The sequence below is a fragment of the Alligator mississippiensis genome, chromosome 3 (genome assembly GCF_030867095.1).
Source record: "Alligator mississippiensis isolate rAllMis1 chromosome 3, rAllMis1, whole genome shotgun sequence".
Classification (NCBI taxonomy): domain Eukaryota; kingdom Metazoa; phylum Chordata; order Crocodylia; family Alligatoridae; genus Alligator; species Alligator mississippiensis.
This window is the reverse complement of record NC_081826.1, coordinates 239,758,946-239,783,460: the sequence shown is the minus strand read 5'-3', so window position 1 is coordinate 239,783,460 and position 24,515 is coordinate 239,758,946. Positions and strand designations below refer to the sequence as shown.

At 43.7% G+C, this 24,515-nt stretch overlaps 1 protein-coding gene across 3 annotated transcripts in view; it reads right to left on the bottom strand.

The window, feature by feature from the left end:
- Positions 1-24,515, bottom strand: part of MCTP1 (multiple C2 and transmembrane domain containing 1) — a 559,099-nt gene that overhangs the window by 189,901 nt on the left and 344,683 nt on the right. For all 3 annotated transcript variants that reach the window (XM_059725021.1, XM_059725023.1, XM_059725022.1), the window contains one exon: positions 21,537-21,667. In XM_059725021.1, the coding sequence (XP_059581004.1) occupies positions 21,537-21,667 (131 nt within the window). The remainder of the gene's footprint in view (positions 1-21,536; positions 21,668-24,515) is intronic.

Here is a 24,515-nt window from a genome sequence, read left to right as displayed (position 1 = left end):
GTTGGGTCTCCTGTTTCATTCTCACTCTTTTGCAAGTTAAATGATACAACAGAAAATTTTAAATAAATTATTTTTTGATGCCAGATTTGTTAGCGTAGGCTTCCTTCATAGAAACTCCTATTTTCAAATGCCTGCCATCACATCTCATTTTAATTCATATATGAATTAATTGATTAAATACTTTTACATTTTCAGATAATTAATTCTGCGCCCAAAACTGGCTGAGGCTGCATGCTCCAGGACCATGGTTGTCATGGGTGACTTCAACTACCCGGACGTCTCGCGGGAGGATCGCTCAGCAAAATCTGAGCGGTTGCAAAGCTTCCTCTCATGCGTAGATGACCTCTACCTGACTCAAGAAGTCTATGGGCCAATGAGAGGCAAAGCGCTGCTCGACCTGGTACTGACTACTGGGGATGACCTAGTCGGCGACCTAGTGATCGATGGGAAGCTGGGTGACAGCGACCACGAGCTGATCACCTTCACCATCCGCTGAAAAGCTGGCAAGTCAGTCAGCAACACAGAAGTCCTTGACTTCAAAAAAGCTGACTTTGATAAGCTCAGGAGGCTTGTCAGTGAGGCCCTAAGGGACCATGACCACGGGGAGAGGGGAGTTCAAGAAGAGTGGTTGCTCCTCAAGGGAGCGATCCTCAATGCACAAACTAAGTCTATTCCATCTCAGAGGAAAGGCAGCAAGAGGGCACAGCAGCCCCCCTGGCTCTCCACGGACCTAGCAGACCTCCTGAGGCTAAAAAGAAAGGCCTACAAAGGATGGAGGATGGGAGTCACCTCCAAGCAGGATTATTCTGCACTGGTCTGGTCTTGTAGGGAGCAGACCAGGAAAGCCAAGGCTGCAACTGAACTCCAACTAGCTTTGAGCATCAAGGACAATAAAAAGTCTTTTTTCAGATATGTGGGGAGCTGGAGGAAAAGCAGGGGCAACGTTGGACCCCTGCTGAACCAGATGGGGCAACTGACAACTGACGACCAGGAAAAAGCCAACCTATTAAATAGGTACTTTGCGTCGGTCTTTCATCAGCCCCATGGGACGCCCATGCCCGCTACGGGACAGGGAAGTCTGGGTGAGGGTGATCCCCTGCCCTCCATTGATGCTGACTTTGTGAAGGAACATCTCGAAAAGCTGGATACCTTCAAGTCAGCCGGCCCTGACAATCTTCACCCCAGGGTACTCAAGGAGCTGGTGAGCATCATAGCCCAGCCTCTAGCGCAGATCTTTGAAAACTCTTGGTGCTCTGGTGTAGTGCCCGAAGACTGGAAGAAGGCCAATGTGGTGCCTATCTTCAAGAAAGGGAGGAAAGTGGATCTGGCTAACTATAGGCCCATTAGCCTGACTTCTATCCCGGGGAAGATCTTAGAAAAGTTTATTAAAGAGGCCATCCTTAATGGACTGGCCGACGCCAACAGCTTAAGGGATAGCCAGCACGGGTTTGTTGTGGGTAGGTCTTGCTTGACCAAACTCATTTCCTTCTACGACCAGGTGACCTATCACTTGGACAAGAGAGAAGAGATTGATGTCATATATCTTGATTTCAAAAAAGCCTTCGATCTGGTTTCCCACGATCGCCTCTTGGAGAAACTGGCCAATTGTCGCCTTGGGTCCTCCACGATCCAATGGCTGGAAAATTGGCTCCGTGGTCAGACCCAGAGGGTAGTAATTGATGGAAGTCACTCATCGTGGTGTCCTGTGACTAGTGGGGTCCCCCAAGGCTCTGTCCTTGGACCCATACTGTTCAACATCTTCATTAATGATGTGGACACTGGAGTCAGAAGCGGACTGGCCAAGTTTGCCCATGACACCAAACTTTGGGGCAAAGCATCCACACCAGAAGACAGGCGGATGATCCAGGCTGACCTGGACAGGCTCAGCAAGTGGGCGGATGAGAATCTGATGGTGTTCAACGCCGATAAATGCAAGGTTCTCCACCTTGGGAAGAAAAACCCGCAGCATCCTTATAGGCTCAGCAGTGCTATGTTGGCTAGCACTATGCAAGAAAGAGACTTGGGGGTCATCATTGACCACAAGATGAACATGAGCCTGCAATGCGATGCTGCGGCTAGTAAAGTGACCAAAACGCTGGCTTGCATCCATAGATGCTTCTCAAGCAAATCCCAGGACGTCATTCTCCCCTTCTACTCGGCGTTAGTGAGGCCACAGCTCGAGTACTGTGTCCGGTTTTGGGCTCCACAATTCAAAAAGGATGTGGAGAAGCTTGAGAGAGTCCAGAGAAGAGCCACGCGCATGATCAGAGGTCAGGGAAGCAGACCCTACGATGACAGGCTGAGAGCCCTGGGGCTCTTTAGCCTGGAAAAGCGCAGGCTCAGGGGTGATCTGATGGCCACCTATAAGTTTATCAAGGGTGACCACCAGTATCTGGGGGAACGTTTGTTCACCAGAGCGCCCCAAGGGATGACAAGGTCGAATGGTCATAAACTACAAGACCGTTTCAGGCTGGACATAAGGAAGAATTTCTTTACTGTCCGAGCCCCCAAGGTCTGGAACAGCCTGCCACCGGAGGTGGTTCAAGCGCCTACATTGAACACCTTCAAGAGCAAACTGGATGCTTATCTTGCTGGGATCCTATGACCCCAGCTGACTTCCTGCCCTTTGGGCAGGGGGGGCTGGACTCGATGATCTTCCGAGGTCCCTTCCAGCCCTAATGTCTATGAAATCTATGAAATCTATTAAATGAAAATCTATGGAAATCAAAGAGTAATTTTGTGAGGAAAATTTGAAGAGATCATCACATAGAACTGAATTCAGTTCTTCTTGTATCCATCCCAATAATTCATTTTTTACAATTAAAAATCCCTGTAGTAATGTCTCTGGGCAACTACAGCCCAAGTCCATAAGTTCTTCTCAGCTTCCATGTGTGTACCATCCTCAGCCATTATTCCCATGTTTGCATGGCCAATCTGCAATGTGATTAGAGAGCTGACAGTTCTCTGTTTTTGTGTCTTCTAGTCCTTCAGCTACCCCTTACTTTACACTAGACTCTTTGGAAGCTGGGGGATGCTTTATAGTTGCTGCTTTGTCTTTAACCCCTCTTTTTCCTTAAAAACTGTACAATTTAAGCAAAACCCCAGGTACACTCCCTAAAACCAGTTAACCTATGTTCTGCCAAGCTGCAGAAATGCAACTAAAAGGCCAGAGCATCATGCTCAGATCTTTGTGAAGGGATGCACTAAAATAATCTTGGCTGTAGGAGCAGGAATAGTCACCACTGCAATGTAATTTTAAAACAGCTCACTTGGAGGTGGGGGACTGGGCACAATAACTAGAATGGGTTGCAGCATGAGACAGAATAAAGTACATCAAGCAAGGACACCAAAATGTGAAGGTCCACTAACCACAGGGTCTTGTTTCACGCTCCTGCTATGTTGAGCTCTTTGTGGCACTTGCCACTACTCTGTGTACCAAGCCCATCACTTTACATGATCCCATTCTTCAAAAGGAAGAAGAGGGAGAGGAGCCTCTTACAACAGGCTCCCATGGTATGAATGCTATTTTGGGGTCTCGACCCTGTACAAACACAGAACAACCTAACTATATACCTTCGGAGGATTCTCTGAGGACCTTTTTAACAGTGAAATCACAGATGCCCCCCAAAAGAGTGGGAGAGGAGCAACCAGAGCCATGGCCCAGAAGATGCTTGAAATTGTTCTGGGGAAGCTTTGGAATAAAGAGGTGGGATTTCCTGGTACATGGCCAAGGAATTTACAGTTAGGGAAGATTTTGGTTATCATTGTAGGTGATCTGCTTCAGCAAGGGGAGCAGGCACATAAAAGGTTTATATATGTTCTCCTCTCTCTCCCAGGAAGCATCCATTCCTAGATATCTATGGAGTAGGAAGAAAAACTGAAAACACAAAATCTAAGCGTCCAAGTTACTATGCCTCATAGTACTGCTTTCACAATTTAATTACACCCCCCTGATATGAGCAATGGTCTTCATACAGACACGGTGCAGAACAGACACAATTGCAACATAAATCCCTTTCCAAATGCTAAATCAGGCACAAGGAACACAATGCTGCATTACACATTCTGAAATAGATGGCTTAAAAGAAGGAAACTGCAGGATGCAGACATCACTACCTTTGATGTGGTTTTGGACCCCACACCTGGGCTCCACTCCACTGCTTCCAGGCATCCGTGGCAGCATAGAGGACCACAGGGCAGCCTAGGCATGGCCTCTGGGTGGCTGTAGCCGGGGCCGAGGTGGGGGTGGGCAGTGCACAGACAGACACATACACAAGCTGCAGCCTGCATGCTGTGTGTAGAACAGTGCCATGCTGGTAAGTCTGTGGAAGGGGAGGGGTGAGGGGAGTGGGAGGGGGTGGGGGGGACAGATCAAGGCCTCCACAGTGAGGGAGGGAGTGGGGCAGGGGTAGCACTGGGGTGAATGGGGCTCTGGGCCCAAGATGGGTCATGGGATGGAGTTGCAGGAGACTCATCCAGAGGCACGGGGCGGGGGGGTGGCTCCCTGGTGCTGCGCGTACCCCTGGGGGAGGCATGGGGGGCATATGCCCCCTGGATTTGTGCATGGGGCAGAGGCGGGCTGCCCACTGTGAGCTGGGGCTCACAGTGGCCTGCTATCTTTACCCCAGGACCCACATGTCCCCTGCCCGCCCAGTGGCAGGAGGCACAATATGGTGTTGCACAGCTCCCGAGGCAAAGGTAGCAAGGTGCAGAGCCGCAGCCTACAGCAGGCAGCCCGCCTGCCTCCGCCCCACACACAAATCTGAAGGCATGTACCCCCCATGTGTCCCCCAGCAAAGCAGACAGTAGAGCCGCCCTCCTGCACCTCTGAATGAACCACAACACAGCTTCATCCCATGACCCTCCCTGGCACTGGGTCCCATTCACCCTAGTGCCTGCCCCTGTCCTACCCCACTCCCTCCATCAGCATGGAGGCCTTGATCCTCGCCAGTCCCTTCCCTCTCCCACTGCTCCTCCACAGACTTATCAGGGGGGGGAGGCGGGATGCACACGTGCATGTATCCTCACTCCCAAGCCACAGCCCCCCCAGCTCTGCTGCTGCCCTTCACTCCTAACCTACAGTACCCCTGGATCCTGCCAGGATGTGTGGAGACCCAACCTTCCCACCAGGCTCTAACCCCCCCCCACGCCCACCCACAGAGCCCCACATGTTCACAAATTCCCCCCCTTCACACACACACTTCACACACCTCCACTGTACAAAGTACCTGCATTTTGAGTTTTTAGCTGTGTGATTAAAATTGCGATTAATGTGCAACTAAACACAATAAAATTTTTAAATCATTTGACAGCCTTGCTAAAAATACACTTCTATTTGTTGTTAGAAGTCAACATATCTATCTGCATTTTTCCTTAAGTTCTTCCTTACATATATTTGTAAATTTAATAAGTTGTGTACTACTTATTTTTCAGTTAACTGTAAGGAAATGGGAATCTGCAGCTATGTCAAAGATTCAATTTGAGTAAAAGAAAAGCAGCAAGCGATCTACTCAAGCCAACAAAATGGCATCCTATGCTTAAAACTAGCAAGCAGAGTGTTACATTTAAATTGACCTTTTATTCAGCAACTAAATCAACCCTAACTCAATGCAATCCATAAAGCTAATCAGACATAAAATATCCCATGCAAATTAGCAGCCTCAGTAGAACAGGCACTTTAAAACTCCTACCATATCAGTACAACATGCCCCATGGTATTTCACCATCCACAAAACAGCACATAGCCTCAGCAGTTGATTGCTCATTAAAATTGCCAAGAGGCATGGATGTGAACATATACAGCATCCCTAATTTCCCTTAACAGAAGTCTTCTTTATGGAGGCACTTTTGAGTTGCATGAATATGTTCATCCGCGTCCTGGATCCATTCCATATGAAAACTCACACTTTAACTTCCCTGGCACTCTGCAAGGAGTGGTAGGCAACAATTGTGTATAAGGGGTTTACAATATTTGCATCCAAATGTTTTTGGAAACACTGCCACTGTGTCTTTAGCTTTCCATATATAAACTCTTACACCTATAAACTCTTACTCCTTTTCCTCTTCTACCAATCTGAGTCACCAGTGGTGACCAAAACCCAATTTTTGGCAGTGAGCAAGAGGATGCAGGGCAAGCAGTGTTTAACCCCTGAGTTTTGGAACTGCATCCACTAAGCAGCTCTGGCAACTGTGATGGCAAACCCTACAGGCCACAATTTAACAGTCCTGGGCTGCCAGTTGGACAACCTGGAGCTAGGTGACTGGTTCAGAATGCTGATCAGCATTAGACAGGGAGACACAATATCTCTCACAACCTTTTTGATCCACCTTGATGCAGCTGTAATGACCAAAGCCCTCAGGGTAAAAATGCACAGGAATGAAAGAAAAACCTTGAGTTTGTTGACAATGTCAATTTGCTGAATATAAAGAAAAGGGCTTGTCCTTCACAGGCTACATATTAATGTGAAGTAGACAAAGATAATTAAAAAAAGACAAAGAACCAAGCAGGCATTAAAACAGGTGACAAAGATGGATAATGTAGATAGCTTCTGCTCCCTGGGAAACATCATCAAGTAGGACAATACTATTCTAACAAGAATGTAAGGAGGATATTGCAGGTACAAGTGGTCCTGGGCAACATGAAGCTGATAGGGGAAACAAGGGAATCTCCCTAGGCACGGGTGTTCTGAACCCTGCTCTTTGCTGTATAGACATGGCCTTTTAAGAGGGCTGATAAACAAAAACTGATGGATTTTGAAATAATGTTACAAATGGCTGCATGTAGTCAGTTGGCAAGACCATGTCAGAAATGAGATCATCAGGATGAAAGGATTAGTCTGGAAGAACTGTGGATGTGACAATGAGAAGGAATCTCCACCTGTCTGGATACATCTGGGTGGTAAATAATGATCTTCTGCAAAGGACCACGCTCTTTATCCCAACAGAGGTCACCAGACCAAGAGGTACTATGCAGGAAGTTATTGGACAACGTGACAGAATGCTGCAGCAGGAATCCAGGTATGCTGAAGTATTAGTTTGAGTTTTGAAAGAAGCAAACTCAGAAATTACACAGAATAAGACTCTTTAAATGTACATTTTAGCATTGCAAAGTCTAGCACTCAAATATTAGAATATGTTAAAGTTGAAGAAGGAAGGTTAGAACTGAGTTCCTCAGATAAACATTCAACTACCTGATTTATCCCCCAACCAAGCCAATTTTGTGAACTGAATTCCTCTCTGAAAAAATTAGTATGGGATCATTTGATTAGCAGGGATCCAAGTTTTCCATTCACCATAGGAAAACATGGTAAAACTCAGATTTTCTCATTTTAGGGAGAAAAACCTGGATTTTTTCCTTTAAAGGAGAAAAACACTGGAAATGGTGGGTTTCTCCTTGCAGGCTAGCAGAGTTCCAGCCTGCAAGGGGCTGGAGGAAACAAGAGAAGGATTATCAGCAAGGGGTATCATGTAGATGTGTACATGTGCATGGCCACCAGGCAGCCTGGAGAGACGCTCCCTTCAGGTAAGTCTGGTAATGGGGGGAAGAGGGATTGAGGCCCCCATAGGGAGGGAGGGAGAGAGTTGGGTAGTGCTGGGACTAGGGCTGCAGCTGCTGCATATCTGGGGCAGTGCATGGGGCTTGGGGCCTGGAGCCCAAATGCACAACTGCAGGGCCTGGATGGGTAGAGGGACAGGGCCATGAGCAGCTTGTCTGGGGGGTAGGGGGATGAGCTGGATCCCCACTGCTGGGCACACTCCTGGGGGCATATAGGGAGCACAGGGGGCACATGCCCCCAAATTTGGGGGGTGGGGGGTTGGGATGGATGTGAGCTCCCTGCCCTGCTACCTTCTCTGTGGAGGCTCCACAGTCCAGAAGGTGGGACTTGGTGTGACAGAGCAGAGTGGGGTAGGGAAGCTCAGTGCTGTTGCCACAAGCCCTGGGCTGCTATGGCAAAGCGTCCTCTACCTGCCTGGCACCAGTGGGGATGGCAGCATAGAATTATGCCCCTTGCTGCTGCTGGGCAGGCAGGGAGAGCCTCGCCACGGTGGCAGGGGCTCCAAGCCTCAACAACTAGCTTCCCTGCCCGGCCCCACTCTGTCCTGCCCTGCCAGGTCCTGCCCACTGGGCTGCAGATGCCCCAGAGGGAGGGCAGCAGGGCAGGAAGCCCGAGCCTGCAGCTTGCATCTGCCCTCCCCCACCATGGGCTCCACTCCTGTTGTGCCACCTGTGTGAGAGGGGGAGCAGAGCTCCATGCTCCACTCTGCTGCAGCAGCTGCCACCTCCTGAAGACAGGATCTGGGGTTTGGGCACTGCTGTGGGGGGCAGGGGCACCAGTGAGGGGCACCAGCAGGGCTTGGGAGTTGTGGGTCAGGAATAAGGAGCAATGGAATGGGCAGAGCATTGGCATATCGAGGCTACTCAGTGCCAGAAAGGAGCTAAGACACGACCACCGTAGCCGCAGCTGCCCCCTTCACTCACAGTGTTCTGGTGAGTGAAGGGGACAGGGAAAGCTCTGATTTCTAGGATAAAAAAAACCAAAATCAAATGTCAAAATTTATAGCTATTTAGAATTTATTTTATTATAGTAATTGAGTCACTAGTAGGCTTCCAAATTGCTTTACAATTGTAAATATATCAATAAAATATTGTGTTTAAATTATACCTATATATATATATAGAGAGAGAGAGAGAGAGAGAGAGAGAGAGAGAGAGTTGTTTTATTTTAATCACGGAGAATGTGGATTTGGGGGTTTTTAATCAGAGAATTTGTGACTTTATTTTTTTTTTTTTTATCAATTTGCAATCCCAGAAAAATCAGGATTCCTCTTGATGAGGCAGTGTATCATAAATATGCCCAAGAGAAATAAATTAGGTTTGTGTGGACTACTTTAATTCTGTCATTTTCTAATTTGTGAGTACTTTCCTTTGCAAGCTTAATGATCATTGAACATAATTTGTTTTACATGCAATATAGATTTTTGGGTTTGATCCTGCAACTTTTGGCCATAATAACACACCAACTAAGTATACGAATAGGGGCTTGTTATACAAATAAGGGTGCAGGATTGGGCCCAAGATACATATACACATTTTCCCACAACTAAGATCTCCAATTATGAGTGTATTATTTAAACAGTACTCAAACATGAAATGCAAAGAAATAAAGAAAATAACTTACACCTTTAATGATTCCCTTATATTATCCGCTTGTGTTTATAACTAAAGATCAAAATATTGTTTGAAACCAGAACATATTTGCCTTTGGTTCTATATTACTGCTTTTAAAATAAAAACAAAAACTATGATTGCAGCAATGAGATATTTGACACTGGGATTTATGTCTAGTGAGATACAGTGTAATGTTAGGTTGTAAGATGTACTAGCCATAAATGACATGCAATAGAGTAGAAGGAAGAGCTAAAGTTGCTTTAGTTAATATTTACATTGCATCTCATTCTTGTGTTTCCATATACCATTTATAGGAGTGCAGAGTCTTTTGATGTTTATTGTGAAAATTGAATAGCACCGAATATAAATTGCTTGTTAGAAGAAAGGAAGGTTATAGAAAGTGTATAAGATCTCATAGTCCTTCTGACATAACTGGATTTGGAAATTACAGACTAACGTCTTTGTAGGGGTAAATTCTTGCAGTGGAATTAGGAATCTACTCTATGGAGTTATAGAAATTAGGGGAAAAGACTTATCTATAAATGTTTATTTTCTCTATATTGTCCTTATAGTACTACATATACATCATAGCCATTTACGTTGTGAGAGGTGTCACTCGTGAAATTGGCCTATATTAAAATTCATGTTTTCCTCTGCTAAAACACTTTCCCTCATACACATTGACTTACACCCATACAAATGCAGAGAGACAGAGAGAGACATGCAAAGAGAGGGATTCCCTGTTTGATAAACATTGTTGTCTAACCTGGGCCATCCCCAATCTATCCAAAATACTGCTGCCAAAACTAATTTTCTGTCCAACTGCTCTAGTCATACAATTCTCCCATGAAATCTCTCCACTTGATTCACCAGAAAAATCTTTGTGTACACCTTCCTCCAGGTCCATTTTCCCCACTCACTGTGTTACCCATCCAACATTCAATGCTTTTCTTTCTGCCTTTATCCACTATATACTACTCTTAGTTCCATGCAGTGGAGTAATTTGAGAGACAGGACCACAAGAAAGACCTACAACTCAGTTAACTGTCATTGGTGAATATTTGAGGCAAAACAGAATCTCACTGACTCAGTAACTTACTAATAGGAACCTACCAAATACATGATTTCATGGATATTGTGTAATTGGCAGTATCCCATGAAATAGCCAGTTCCCTGTGAAAACTGGCCATGTTAAAAAAGCCAGCAAAGAGCAGGCAAAAAGCTGTTTCCTAAAGGGTGTGGGGAGGGGAGGGAAGGGAGCAAAGAGGAAAAAAAAAGGCAGATTGCCTTTTGACAGAGAGTTCCCATCTCTCTGTCTCCAAAAGGGGAGGCAAGGAGCAGGCATTTTCCTAAGGTCTTTCTGTATGTAGTTTAATTAAAGTGCCAATTTAATCAAATGTATATAATTGGTATTAATATAGTCATGATTTTCCTCTTTAATAAAATTTACAGTTGGTATTTTTTAAATTCCATTGTCTCCATTGCTTTATTTTAGCCAGGACCTAGGTTTTACACTTCTATTGGGTAGGGGAACTGTTTAAGTGCCACACTTAACCTGTTTGTTTACTCAGTAATTATCACCCTTCACCCCCTGAAGAGGATAAGAATTACTGAATTAACAAGCTAGGCAGCTCCAGCTAGGGCTTTCAATCAATGCCTGGGAGGAGTGGGACTTGTGGCACTCCTCAGCCAATCAGAGGTGTGTTTGGGGTGGGGGGGGGGTTGCTCCACCTTAAAAATGGTGGCCTTGGTTGTGATACGGCTGTGAAATTGGGAGCCCCAGCTGTGTTACAGCCATGTAATCAGCCTTGCAGCCCATGAATTTGGTAGGTCACTACTTATGAAAGCTGCAGTCTCTCTACAATATTAAACAAAGTGTTTTGGATAAGGTTAGTCCTCCAAAATATTTTTTTCAAAGTTGCATGATAAAACCAGCATGTGAACAAAATGCTAAATGCTGTTAGTTTTCCATTGTCATCAGATGTCTTCATTATTTTTAACTCCTGTGATTGTTACTTTTGTAGCAGCATAATTGTATAAAATTGCTTCAAATACAAAATGATACACACAAAGTAAATCTCACACTGTGTGTCCAGGAACTCTTTTGCAGACAACAGTATTTTAAAACATTGTCACCAATATTTCAATATAAACTGCAATATGCATGTATCTTTAAAAAACAGACTTACAACAAAACAACAGAAAAAAAAAAGAAAGCTGGTGTATGATTAGTGGCCTTCGTGATAGACCCTATGGGGGGAGGTTGAGAGAGATGAATCTCTTCAGTCACAAGAGACAGCTGAGGGGAGATCTTGTGGCCGCCTATAAATTTATTAGGGGAGATCAACAGGGAATAGGGGAAGCGCTGTTTAATAAGGTGCCCCACGGAGTGACTAGGAATAACGGGTGTAAACTAGTTGAGAGTGGATTTAGGTTAGATATTAGGAAGAAATTTTTCACAGTAAGAGTGGCCAGGATCTGGAATGGGCTTCCAAGAGAGGTGGTGCTATCACCTAGCTTGGAGGTCTTCAAGAGGAGGCTAGATAGTCACCTGGCTGGGGTCATCTCACCTCGGTCCTCTTACCTGCCAGGGGCAGGGGGTCGGACACAATGATCTATTGTGGTCCCTTCCAACTCTACAATCTATGAATCTATGGTGTCTTAATGTCCATCACTCAACTACAATTGCATGTTGGTGCACTGATGTAAAGCTTAGGAACACTACTTAGGTTGGGGTGGGCAATTATTTTGGCTGGAGGGCCACTTAATGAGTTTTGGTGAGCTGTCAAGGACCACAACAGTAGCTCCACCCTCTAGTCGCCATCTTAGGACTGGAACTCCCACCCCCTAACCCCTGACCTTTGCCACCCAAAGTCCCTCCCCTTGCTCCAGAAGTACTTCTTTTGGGTGGAAAGGTGCTCTCATCTTGAAATTGGAAAAAAACTCAAACACCTACTATAACTTATTTTAATTTTATTTTAAAAAATACTTTAGTCCTGTTCTGTGTGTGTTTGTGTAGTGTATCTTGAGACAATTGCATAATAGATCAAAATACAGTCTTACTATTGCATACTGTTTGTGCAGGGGCGGTAAGGGAATGTATGTTGGGGGGTTGTGCTTGGGGAGTGAGTGTGTGGTGCGGTGTGGAGATGTGTGTGCACGGTGTGGCTATGGTGGGTACAGTGTGGGGGGGCTGGGTGTGGAGGGGTGCGGGTGGGGGCTGGAATGGGGGTAGGAATGTGTGTGGGGGCTGTGGGTGTGTCTGGGGTTATGATAGGGGTGGGAGTGTGTGTGATGGCTGTGGGTGGTTTGGGGGGTATGGTGGGGAATGGTGTGTGTGTGTGTGTGTGTGTGTGTGTGTGTGAGTGCGCGCATGTGCACATACAGGGGGTCTTCACAGTTCCTGGATCATGCGAGTCCCTGGATCTGCCGGTGGTGGCAGGGTGGGGCCAGCCCCACCCAACCCCATACCATGCAGCTCCCACCTGAATCCCTGGCTGCAAGTGGAGGCAACATGCAGGGCCAGCCCAGCCCAGCCCCAAAGTGCGCAGCTCCTGCCCAAGTCCCTGGCCACACATAGAGGCAGCATGCAGGGCCAGCCTGACCCAGCCCCATAGCTCATGGCTCCCTGCACTCCCATCCTTTCCCCCAGTGGGAGCCCCTGGCCCTGGCCCCGTGGGGCACTTCCCTGAAGTCCCACTCTCCCAGGCCAGGAGGCTGGAAGCAGCCACAAAAGCCTCTGCCAGGCAGATGCTTCTTGTCTCCAGTGCCCCCTAGCTCAGGGCTGGGGTAGGTCAGGCCGGGCTGGGGTGGAGGGGGTGGTTGCTTAGCAACCAGAGGCACACCTCCTGAAGGGACATGATGGCTTGTAGAGGGGCAGCCCAGGGCCAAGGCTTACAGAGGACTTATGGAGAAGACCCACAGGCCAGACAAAATTGCCTGGCAGGCCGAATTTAGCCCGCAGGATGTATTTTGCACCCCCATCTAGGTCCTAACTGGCAATGTTCAATGTCCTATAATGAAATAATTCAACTTCTAGTGAAAAGGGAAAAAAACACACAACAAAGCCCAAAGTCAAACAAAACAAAAGTCCAAGAACCCCCATGAGATATAAATGTTTTATAGAAAAAAGCTACTTCTTTAGTTTAGAATGTTCTGACTAGCATATCATTTTGCTCTCAGATTAATAATGTAGTAGTATACCAATCATTCTGCTTCTATTTGCTTGTGTGCAAAAAAACGTCTATAGTTGCTATGAAAAAGACAAACTGTAATGGACTGGGTGTCAGAAAATATATATTAAATAATGCACTTTCAATGTTTTCACCTTAGTTTTCATAACATTAATTTTAGAAGAGATAAAAATCAAACAAATATTTCACATATTACACACACACACACGATACACACACGATAAGATGCATTTTTATGCATTTTAATGATGACACTCCATTCAGACAACAAAATAGGGCAAGTTTCCACTTTCAATAAATATAATCAATATATATTTTTAACAAAAATACAACATGTGTTCTTCTGCTCATAGATTGTACCAGTTTGGGATAGTGGTGGTGATACTCAGATGTTGATGAAAGCAGATATAGATGAAGTCAACAGTAATCTCCTAACATAAAATATGAGTAAAAATCAATGTCATTTTGAAGATAATCATGCATTTTTATACTAATAAATAATGCTATAAATCCTGCTGTATTGGATTGCAAATGATGTCAGCTGAATAAAATTGCATGACATGGGATTTACTTATCCTGTATGTTCACAGAAACAACTTGTTCTCTGACAGCACTCATTCTTGGCAATTTATTGCAGCTGTCAGCAGCCAATTTGTTCAGATTACTACTATGCATAAAGGTGTAACAATCATGAGGATTTATTAGCTGATTATCATAAAGGTGACAGAGTCAGGATCGCCTTAAAAATGCAGGTGATAAGAAAGTTAAATAATTACATGGAGATTAAAATCATTTCACCTTCATTTTTATCTTAATATTAGCTGCTAACATAAGCTGCCTAAACACACTACAGTATATGGTTTTAGAATATTAGTTAATTTTTGACTCAGTGAAGGACCAGAAACCACTTGCTTGTAGTTTTGAAAGCAAGACTATTACAGTTTCCAGGAGCTCGAAGGGGCTGTTTCCTGCAGGGTGCAATACTGCCTGCTGCCACATGGCGAGTGAAGGGCAGCAGGAGGCAGCATTCCCTGAAGGGTGCACTACTGTGCCCCTGGCTTCTTTACTTTTCATTCCATGCAGGAAGAGCACACACCAACTGCTGAAACTTCCTTAGCCTGATGAAGGGTTTTTGAACTCAAAAGCTTGCTTAATAACTATTCTCCAACTATTTGGGTTGGTCTAATAAAAGATATCAAATTCACCCAAGGAACCTTGTCTGCCTATGTCCTTAGACCAACACGACTACAACCTATACCCCTGCTACTGTGAGCGTTAAACTTGAGTGGAGATTATTAAACTTGTTCACCAAACTGCATGATCTGAACACACATACTATTTACTGTTCATGTAAAAAGTATATCATAAGGATTTGGTGAATGTTTCTTCAACTCATTAGTATAAGTGACTGATTTTCCCCAAATATTTTGGTAGCTCAGAAAATCATCCCACTATTTTTGTACTTTTCTGACCCTAAGCCATCTTCCTGTAAGCCTCCAAGCTCTGTTGCTCAGCAGAATAAACATTTACTTAGCCTCCTGTTCCCATATATTTTGGTTCCCTTGAGTTTTCCTATGAGTTTCAGAGGGTGGTTGTCTGCCTTTTCTTTCCATTGCCTAAAACTAAGTCCTAGTCTCTGTATTTAAGAAGCTAAATAACTCTGTCAGCTGATAGGGATCAATGTTCCCTGTTAGACCCCGACTCCATGAGGTGCCCAACGACTAGGGAGACGATGATCCAATTGCCCATGGATCCTGTTACTCATTAGCCACAGCAAGCAGGGAGCAAACACCAGCACGCATTGCCCTCAGTAGCTTTATTCAGAATGGAGACAGCTTTGTACTAGCTCCCAAAAAAACCAACAAACCGGGGATCTACTCCGAACAATAGTTGTTTTCACATTTATACACTTCGGTTCATACTTATTAACATTTACTCCGCTTATGACCCTCCTTTGGTTCCACCCATTTCTCCTTCCATCTCAAGCTCCGCCTCTGTTTACTGTTTGCTTCCTTAGCATGGTATTGCCTATGCATTTCATTCGTTTATATGCCTCTTTGCTAAGAGTGCATGCCTAAGATGTTGACCCCCAGTCATCTCCCAGTCAATTGTGGTTTCTTGCTGGGTTTTTTTGCTGACTTTAGCACCATCTCCAAGGCCGTACTTCTGCTTTGTCCCCTAACGATAGCTTGGTCTGTATCCTATTTTTATAAAACGCATCATGCCCTTTGCACCCTAATATTTTGTTAGGAATCCGCTTACTTAAGCATTAGCAAAGTTAGTTACTTTTAATATATATCCAGCCTTGTGACTAACAGCTTTTGCTGAGACACAGGAAAAAACTTTTATTCAGCTGCACACCTAGCACCCCGCCAAAATCCAAATATCATTACCCTAACATTCCCCTCACCTGATTCTCCAGGTCTGAAAATATATTTGCATCCTAGTTCCTTCACAAATCTCTCATTCAAAATTACCTGACAACCCAAATTAGCAATTTAAACAGTTTAGTTTGGGGATTGCACATGGTCACAACATATGCTGAAATGCAAGTTTTAGCAAATTTCAAGACACAGTTACATCTCAGATTAATGACAATTTATCCTTATTCTTCCTTACCTAAAATATTTCACCTGTTCATAAACAGTAGTATAGACAGTTCAAATGTTATGTAGTTCAAACTAAAAGTAACTTTGGGGGTAAATATATGCAAGAAATTAAAAGTGGGAAAGCAAAAGGTTGTTTTTTCTATTTATTTCACTTTATTTGAGGACTCTTACTTAATATTATGGCTTCACTACTCTAATGATATAAAAAGGGACATTTGGTTGTTATTCTCCCTGTAACATATGAAAGGAATCTGGTTCACATCAGTTTACAATACTTTCATTTCATAGCAGGATTGCTGTTGCAGGCTATCTCACAATGGGAAATGCTTACATTAAAAAAAGTGTTCCAAATCAGAATGAAAATGATAATTTTCAAAATGTCCTGAAAAGAGAAAACTCCAAATTCCAGGACATTCCTCATACTATTCCTGGCTCCAGAGTACTTGGAGTTAGCTCCTGGAATTGTCAACCACAGCCAGAAATCTAGATCCAAGAACTTACGTCAGTCATTCTCAGCCTTCTTAGATTGGAGGTACCCCTCCATAATTTTAATGAATTGATCAGGACCCCATTTCAAAAAATAAATGCACTTATTACAGTGTTTTTCTCTTTGCAGAGGAGGTGGGTAGTAGGTAGGAAGGTATGAGCTTGAGCCTGAGTCTGCGCTTATCTCCTCACATCTGTTTATCTTATACCTCAAAAGATCTCACCCTTCAAAAGATCTCATGGCATTCTGGGGGGCCTTGGCACCCTGGTTGAGAACCATGGCATGATGCTACAGTAACAACTACAAGGGCTTCTAAGCTAATAGCTCTGCAAAAGTGACTATTTGGAAGTCCAGGTTCACCAGCAGCCTGTCAGCCAAGCTGGCATGAGTAAAACAGGGTTCTAGTTGAAACTTGACTGTGTGTCACTGAAATTTCATTGAAAACCATGTTTCTGAAAAAATATTCTGTTCGAGGAATTGACGTTTTTCACATTAAAGCAGAATAGTTGGAAAAATCCAAACTAGAGCTAGTGCTGACATGCACTAGAAACATGACAGCAAATGTCTAAATGCTAACAACTTTTCCAAGACCCACAAAGCAGCTTGTTGCCTCATATTGTTGCCCACTACAGTTTCTGCTGACACTCAGGTATGCTATTTTCTTTCAGTGGAAACTCCCTCCTTAGCATTGCTTCTCTCTTACCATACTTTCACCAGATATGACAGTCAATCATAACAGAGTCATGAATTTCCTCTTGATAAATCTGTGCTGAGTAGGTAACAGTTAGTTCTTGAATATTTTTCAAAATGGTAAGAACACAAAAAGATCAAAAGGGAGATGTTCCACCACCCAGTGAGACAAGAGGAACAGTCTTCAGTTTTTCTTCCTAAGTATATCACCTCCCCTGGTATGTCACTTCATTCCTATTACTTAAAGCAGGGTTCAGTAAGCTATAGCCCCTGTGCTAAATCCCACAAAGAGGTTGGATCTAGCCCATGAAGGCCCAGTCTGGACTGGGGCAGCAATGAGAATCAAGCAGAATAGAGCTGCACCAAGCCACTCATACTCTCTGCAGCATCCCACCCTCCCTCCCCTCCCCACAACTTTATGCCTATGTTTACCTTCACTCTAGACAGCCTCGGTATCTGTAATGAAGTTAATTGCAGGTAAGGTGGGTGCTTGGAGAGACAGATTTGTCACCCAGTAGTCCATGGCAGTGGGTTGGGTCAGAAACTCCAGCCCCTGCAGCAGCAAAACATTGCCAACCCTTGCCTTACAGCATAGGAACCCAAATCATGGTAAGGAACCCATTGTTCCAGGCACTATAGAAACACAATAAGAAGAGAGTCCCTGACCCCAAGAGCTTACAAGCCAAATATAAAACCAGAGACAACAGACAGATAAAGTTAATGGGGGTTAGGCAGTTGTAGTAGTATATTACCAGATTTTTGTAGGCATCGCAGCAAAGGAGAATTTTAAGGCAGGATCTAAAGGAAGTATCTGAACAAAGCATCTAAAGGAAGGATCTGCACAGTCCTACACTTAGGACGAAGCAATCCCAAGCACTGGTACAGGCTGAGGCCTGCCTAGCTAAGGAGAAGCTCTGAAGAAAAGGACCTGGGGGTTATAGTGGGAAATAAGCTGGATATGAGCCAGCAGTGTGCTCTTGTTGCGAAGAAGGCTAACAGTATACTGGGCTGCATTAGTAGGAGTGTTGCCAGCAGATCAAGGGAAGTGATTCTTCCTCTCTGTTTGGTACTGGTGAGGCCACATCTGGAGTACAGTGTCCTGTTTTAGACCCCCTGCTACAGAAGGGATGTGGACAAATGTGGACAAACTGGAGAGTCCAGCAGAAGGCAACAAAAATGCTGAGGGGGGCTGAGGAACATGTCTTATGAGGAGAGGCTGAGGGAACTGGGCTTATTTAGTCTGTAGAAGAGAAGACTGAGGGGGGATTTAATAGCAACCTTCAACTACCCTGAAAGGTGGTTCGAAAGAGGATGGAGCTAGACTGTTCTCAGTGGTGACAGGTGACAACAAGGAGCAATGGTCTCAAGTTGCAACAAGGGAAGTTGAGGTTAGATATTAAGAAAAACTTCCTCTCTAGGAGGGTAGTAAAGCACTGGAACAAGTTACCCAGAGAGGCTGTGGAATCTCCATGCCTGGAGGTTTTTAAGACCTAGGTAGACAAAGCCTCGGCTGGGATTGTATAATTTGGGATGGTCCTGCTTTGAGCAGGGAGTTGAATTAGATGCTCTCCTGAGGTTCCTTCTAACCCAAATTGTCTATGATTCTACGATTCTAAGATGGATAAAGAGGTTGCTCTGTGGATGTTCACAGGGGACTCTTCCTAAGCATACTGGGTTGCACAGGAAAAAGCAGGAAGATACATGTTTGAAAATTAAGAAAAACTGTGTAGGCTGGCATCAGGCACTAAATAGAGAGGGAAGTTGACCTCTCAACATCAAATGAAACATGACAGATACAGTGAAGACAAGTCCTTTATATTTGATGAGATGGAGAAGAAGGAGCCAATGGAGAAATGCAGAAAGAAGAGCAACGGAACCAAAGCAATAGAGTAGAAAATGATCTTTGAAGCAGCATTCTGAATGGCTGTATTTAGGGCAATCCTAATTGTCAGGGCCGGAGAAAAATATGTTCTAATAGGTTTGATATGTGCCAATGAGATTGTACACAAGAGTTTTAGCTGTGTGGATGGATAGGAAAGGTTGTTTAACTGAGCAAGGACAAACATACTTATACCATTGGGTATACCCACTAGTCAACACAAGTCAGCTGATCTAGTTTAAATGTTTCATCTGTGAATATATAACTGCAGTAATTTACCCCGAATAAAAAACAGCTAGGATAGACAAATAAAACAATAGCACTTGATTCAGCTGTACTTCAGTAAGTCTCTCTTCCTTTTGAAATGGTGCAACTCTTTTGTCTATACACCCTGTACAAGTTTTATGCAGAAACAATCTGCAAGACAAATGTAAATCAGGATGCAAAGACTTATTAGATAGGTCCAAGCTGAAGATGAGGTCCAAGTAATTGGCAGGATAATAGTGTTATCAGCAGTGATTAAGAAAGAAATTAGCAGGAAATGTTTGGGTGTGTGGGTATAAAGGAGGCATATAAATCTCTGTTTTAGTTCAAGGTCAACCTGGATGGCAGCTAGACAACCATAAGGAGATTTCAGAAAGATGTGTCAAAATTTTAGTTTGTGTAGAAGGAGACAGGTCAAGAGTAGAGAGACAGATTTCTTAAATATGGTAGTTACCATTTACATTTAGAGCAGCTTACCAAGAACTAAGATATAGAGGAATAGGAGAAGGGGACCAAACTTGTGGAACCGCCACACGAAGATGCAGGAGTATAAAGCAGACTCTTCAAAGGCCAGGCTGAAGGAAGGAAAAGAGCTCAGGGAGGCCAGGCTCATAAAAGCCAAGGAATATCTCAAGAAAAGCATGGTTTACTGTACTGAAGCAGAAGAAATATCAAGGAGTAAAGGTTCTAAGCTTTGTCCAAGAAAAGATTTGTTTAGCCATTTTAGTATTTATATAAGACATATTACTTATTTTTCTAATAATTGATCATAACAACCATATACATTTAAAAATTAGACTTCAAAGCAGTCCTTTGAAGAAAAGCATTCTCATCCTATTATGCCGCAGGGGCATATTAGACTGCAAACTCATAGCAGCAAGGACCTTTTTTATTTGTAAAGTCCTAAAGCACCTTAGGGATAATAACATTTGAAAATTATTAATAATCACTATTAATAAATAAAGAGCTGCTATGTTGGTAGAATTCTGCAGTCAAATATGTGCAGTCTAATCTCATCAACGTCTGGGAAAGAACAGTTGTGGATGAATAGAAAAAAAGAATCATACCAGCTACACTACCAAAACAAGATGTTAGAGAACTTTAAAATAAATGTATTATCTCATTAATATAAGGTCCCATTGTAGAAAGTAAAATCTTAATATATTTTTTTTAAATGACTTGATTTAATATTAAGACCATTGTAAAATATAGTCTTTAAATCTATTTTGACTCTTCACGTTGCATAACAGACTGGCTCCAGGCAAAGGCAACATTTAATATTGTATGACCAATCTGCCCCATTACCTAATGTGGTAAACAAAGAGGCACACAAGCATGTGGGGGGTGGAGAGTAACAAAAAGATAATCACATTGACATGGAAAAAATAGGGCTCAGTTCATAGGAATTCCATTATACATTCAACAATGACTAATTCTGCTAGTTACAATACATCAATGTACTAGTCATAGCATCTCCAAGTTTTCAATATTGTAGTCTCACAGACAACTAACTGAAAGAAATAGTATTAATTATTACTGAGTGCGTTGGTGGTCAAAATTCACATTAAACACACAAAAAGTAACTATATTTGGACTTTCTAAATAAAAGTAAGTTATTTAGTAGCAGTGTACATCTATGTTAGACACTGTGGATTCCCCCCCCCAACTGTTGGCTACTACATTTGGGCTGGATTTACCAAGATTTACCACAGTATACTGAACTTACCAGCTAAGACTTATATACTTTCCTGAACCCTGAGAGAGATCTTAAAGAATCAGTCCTTGAGAATTTAATTGGGCGAATGATCAGATTTCATTGCCTGAGAGGTTGTGTGCAGTGTTTTAAGAAGATTATTTCATTCATAAATCAGATTAAAAATGAGGATGCATTTTAATTTCACCACTGTTTTATAATTATTTCAGTACTGGCCCCAACCCAGAAAATGTTGCCGTATGGAACCCCCTGCATCTTGATGGTATTTCAAAATGCAGTATTTCCACTTTTGAAAAATCTAAGTCAATGAATTGGTAAAATCTGCCACCTACTGGTCAAGCAAAATATTATTTTTAGAGCACCACATTGAAGACTGTAACATAAAAGCTGCAAAATGTGCTTATACTTTGTAAAAACCCAGTATTTTCTTTATAACAAGAACAAATGGTTATAAAAAAACAGTTTCAACAAAATCCGTTTTAATCATCTGTTCCCATCCCCAGAGTACTAGTAGGCTGTAATTGCACAAACCTGCCAATAAAATCATCCCTCTTGCCAGCATCTTTGTCCCACACAGTAATATCAATAATTCCACCTCTCTCTTCATAAAGATGAAAGTCAAACTGCTCTCTCCACTGAGGATTCAAAGTTTTTGGCACAATCTAAAAGGAGAGTAAAGAAAGTCATTATTGCATTGTACAGCCATGTTCTTTCTTGAACAGGTTCTGCCCAGAAAGTCTTTTTCATGCAATTAATAGCTTTAATAGGGAGACTTTTTAAACATTTTTTTTTTAATGAGGCCACTGATCAATGTCTTGATCTTGTCTGGGCAAATCATCTGCCTCCAGGATCTCACAGCTCTTCACCACTGGAAATCTCTAGGAACAATGGATTTGTCCTGGGAACTGAACCATTTTTCTCTAGACTAATGATTCCTTGTCCTGAGTGACAGGTAAGTGACAAAGTTGTCTTTCTAAAACAAAGGCAGAACAAAACACCTTAAGAAGACAAATAGATGGATACTGAAAACACTTAACCGGGACCTGAAGTTCACCAGATCTGCACCATCTCTTCTTCTTTTCCCAGTCATTATTATGCTCGGGGAAAATTAATTTACCAAGATAATTTGTTGTTTGTTTATTTAATTATAGGAGCAGACTGAGAGAGGTATTTTAAAAAGTGTAACCTCCTTTCCTTGTGCAATGCAGATAAAATGATATAGCTGGAGTGGTAATATTCATACCAGTTACCTCTAAAATGTCATAGCAATCCTGAGTAGAGGCCTTTCTAGAACAAAAGGTTATCTAGTCTCCTCCATTAGAGTTCAATAACAGTAGTAACTCCAAAATTGAGCCAGAATGGAAGCTGGCCCAACACATTCTTTATAAGTCAATACATAATTTTAATGATTTATATAAAAGCAGGGCTGAGAAGGACCTCCAAAGGTCATCTATTCCAAACCCCTGCTTGAGAAAGGATCACCCCTATCCAAATCATCAGGTCCAATCAGCCCCGTCACACAACTATTAGGCATATTGCCCCAAAACACCAACAACACCCTAACCTGCCACAGGAAAGCAAGGGGATGAGGGCTATCAGTGTACAGCTCTTGTAAGGGTTGCTAAAATACCCTTGAGAGATCCATCCTCCCCCATTACTACAGAGAAAGGCAAAAACCCCCACAGCACATACTAATTTGACAATGGAGTAAAGTTCCTTCTTGATCCAAAATATGGTGGTCAGTCTGACCCTAAACAGAAAGGCAAAACCCTCTAATCAGAACCTCTGGGTTTTAGTCCCAGTAAAACCACTGGCATACCCACCCAAATCCTCAACCTTGGCTGCAGTCAAAACAAAAGCTTATAAAAGCAATCCCTTTTCCTCCCTCCCTGCCTCCACACCAGTAGCAACAGGTGGGGAAAAATCCCTTCCCCACTTCATGTGGCCACCAGCAAAGCCCACAAGCATGGGAAAAAACAAATACTCTATGAGCTGGGGCCAGCAAGCACAACTCCACACATATTCCCTATCTAGGTAGCCAGAACCCCTCTCTCAGTACCCCCTCCATAAGTTTATCCCACATGCTTTAATCTTTCATAACTAAGCTGGTTGTGGAGCTCTGCTTCATTATCCTGCTGCTGTATATGGTCTTCTCCAATATCCACCCAATCTGGACTGCAGAACTCTTTTCATGATCTCCCAGTGATCTATGTGGGTGTGGGGGGATCTTGGACTTCTGTTTAAAGAGCACTGAAGGCATTACTTCTCCTAGATCATCCCTGACCAATGCTTATATAACCTCTTCTTGAAAACCTCCAGTGATGGAGATTCCACAATGTTCCTAGGCAGTCTATTCCACTGCCTCACCGTTCTAACAATGAAGATTTTCCTGATAGCTAATCTAAGCCTACTTTGCCGCAACTTCAAGCCACTGGTATACATCCTGCTGTCTACAAACAGGAGAAATGCGTTCTTCCTCTTCTTTATGGCAGCCTATAATGGAGTGGGAAGGGGGTCAAGGACCCCTGTAACTTTCCCTTTTAAAGAGCAGCAGGCCAGGGCTGCAATATGTTGCCAGCAGCTGAGGGAGGACCACCTGCAAGAAATTGAGCAAGCAAGGGAGATAAAGACAGGAATAGCAGAGCTATAAGCAGTGGCTGGGGTGGAAAGCTGCTTTACAACAAGCTACAAGGACAGTAGTTAAATAGTTTCTAGGGGTCGGAAGGGACCTGAACAGATCATCTAGTCTGACCCCCAAGTTGTGAAGAGCAACTGAGAAGACAGCAGTAGGCAAGAGCAGGCTGATTAGTGGGCTAAGAGGAAACCTCTCTGCCCAGTTTTGGAGATCATGTGACTGGAAGTGGTGAAGCCCAGGGTACTAGAAGCCTGATTTCTAGGCCACAGAGTCAGTCTGGTCCTGAGTTCTGCAGATGAAAGCTCTTATAAACCCAAGCTGCTGGAGAGGGGAACACCAGCAAACAAAGGCATCCAGAAGAGCTGCAGGGTGCCAAATGATAGAGGGTAGGAGTTTGTGGTGACTCAGAAGGGTGTAAGCATTTTGCTAAGGAACAATTTCTTTGATAGCTGTTAAAGCTGTAAATCATAGGTAGGGCTGAAGGGGAGGCAGGATACCAAGGTGGAATGCTACCTGTGCTCTACTCTCTGCTTGAAGCAGCAGGCTTAGAGCCTAGGTAGGACCACTGGTCAGGGCGAAGGCTAGTGTGGGAGAGCAGGACCAGTAGGAATAGACTACAGTGGATGCCCATCAGGCACTAAGCATTTTAGTTGTGGACCTAGGGCCCAGTGGATAGGACTACGTGAAGATTGGAAGTGATTCAAAGGGAGGTAGAAAACCACGGAGGGAGGTAGTGGGTGCTCAGTGTTCTGAGTTGTGGGCTAAGGGCCTGGTGGATCGAGGCAGGGCTGACCAGGCAGTCCAGAGGACTGAGTTGGGGAGCTAGATCATGGAGATAAGTGAGCAATTTGCTTAAGACTGAGACTAAGAAGAGG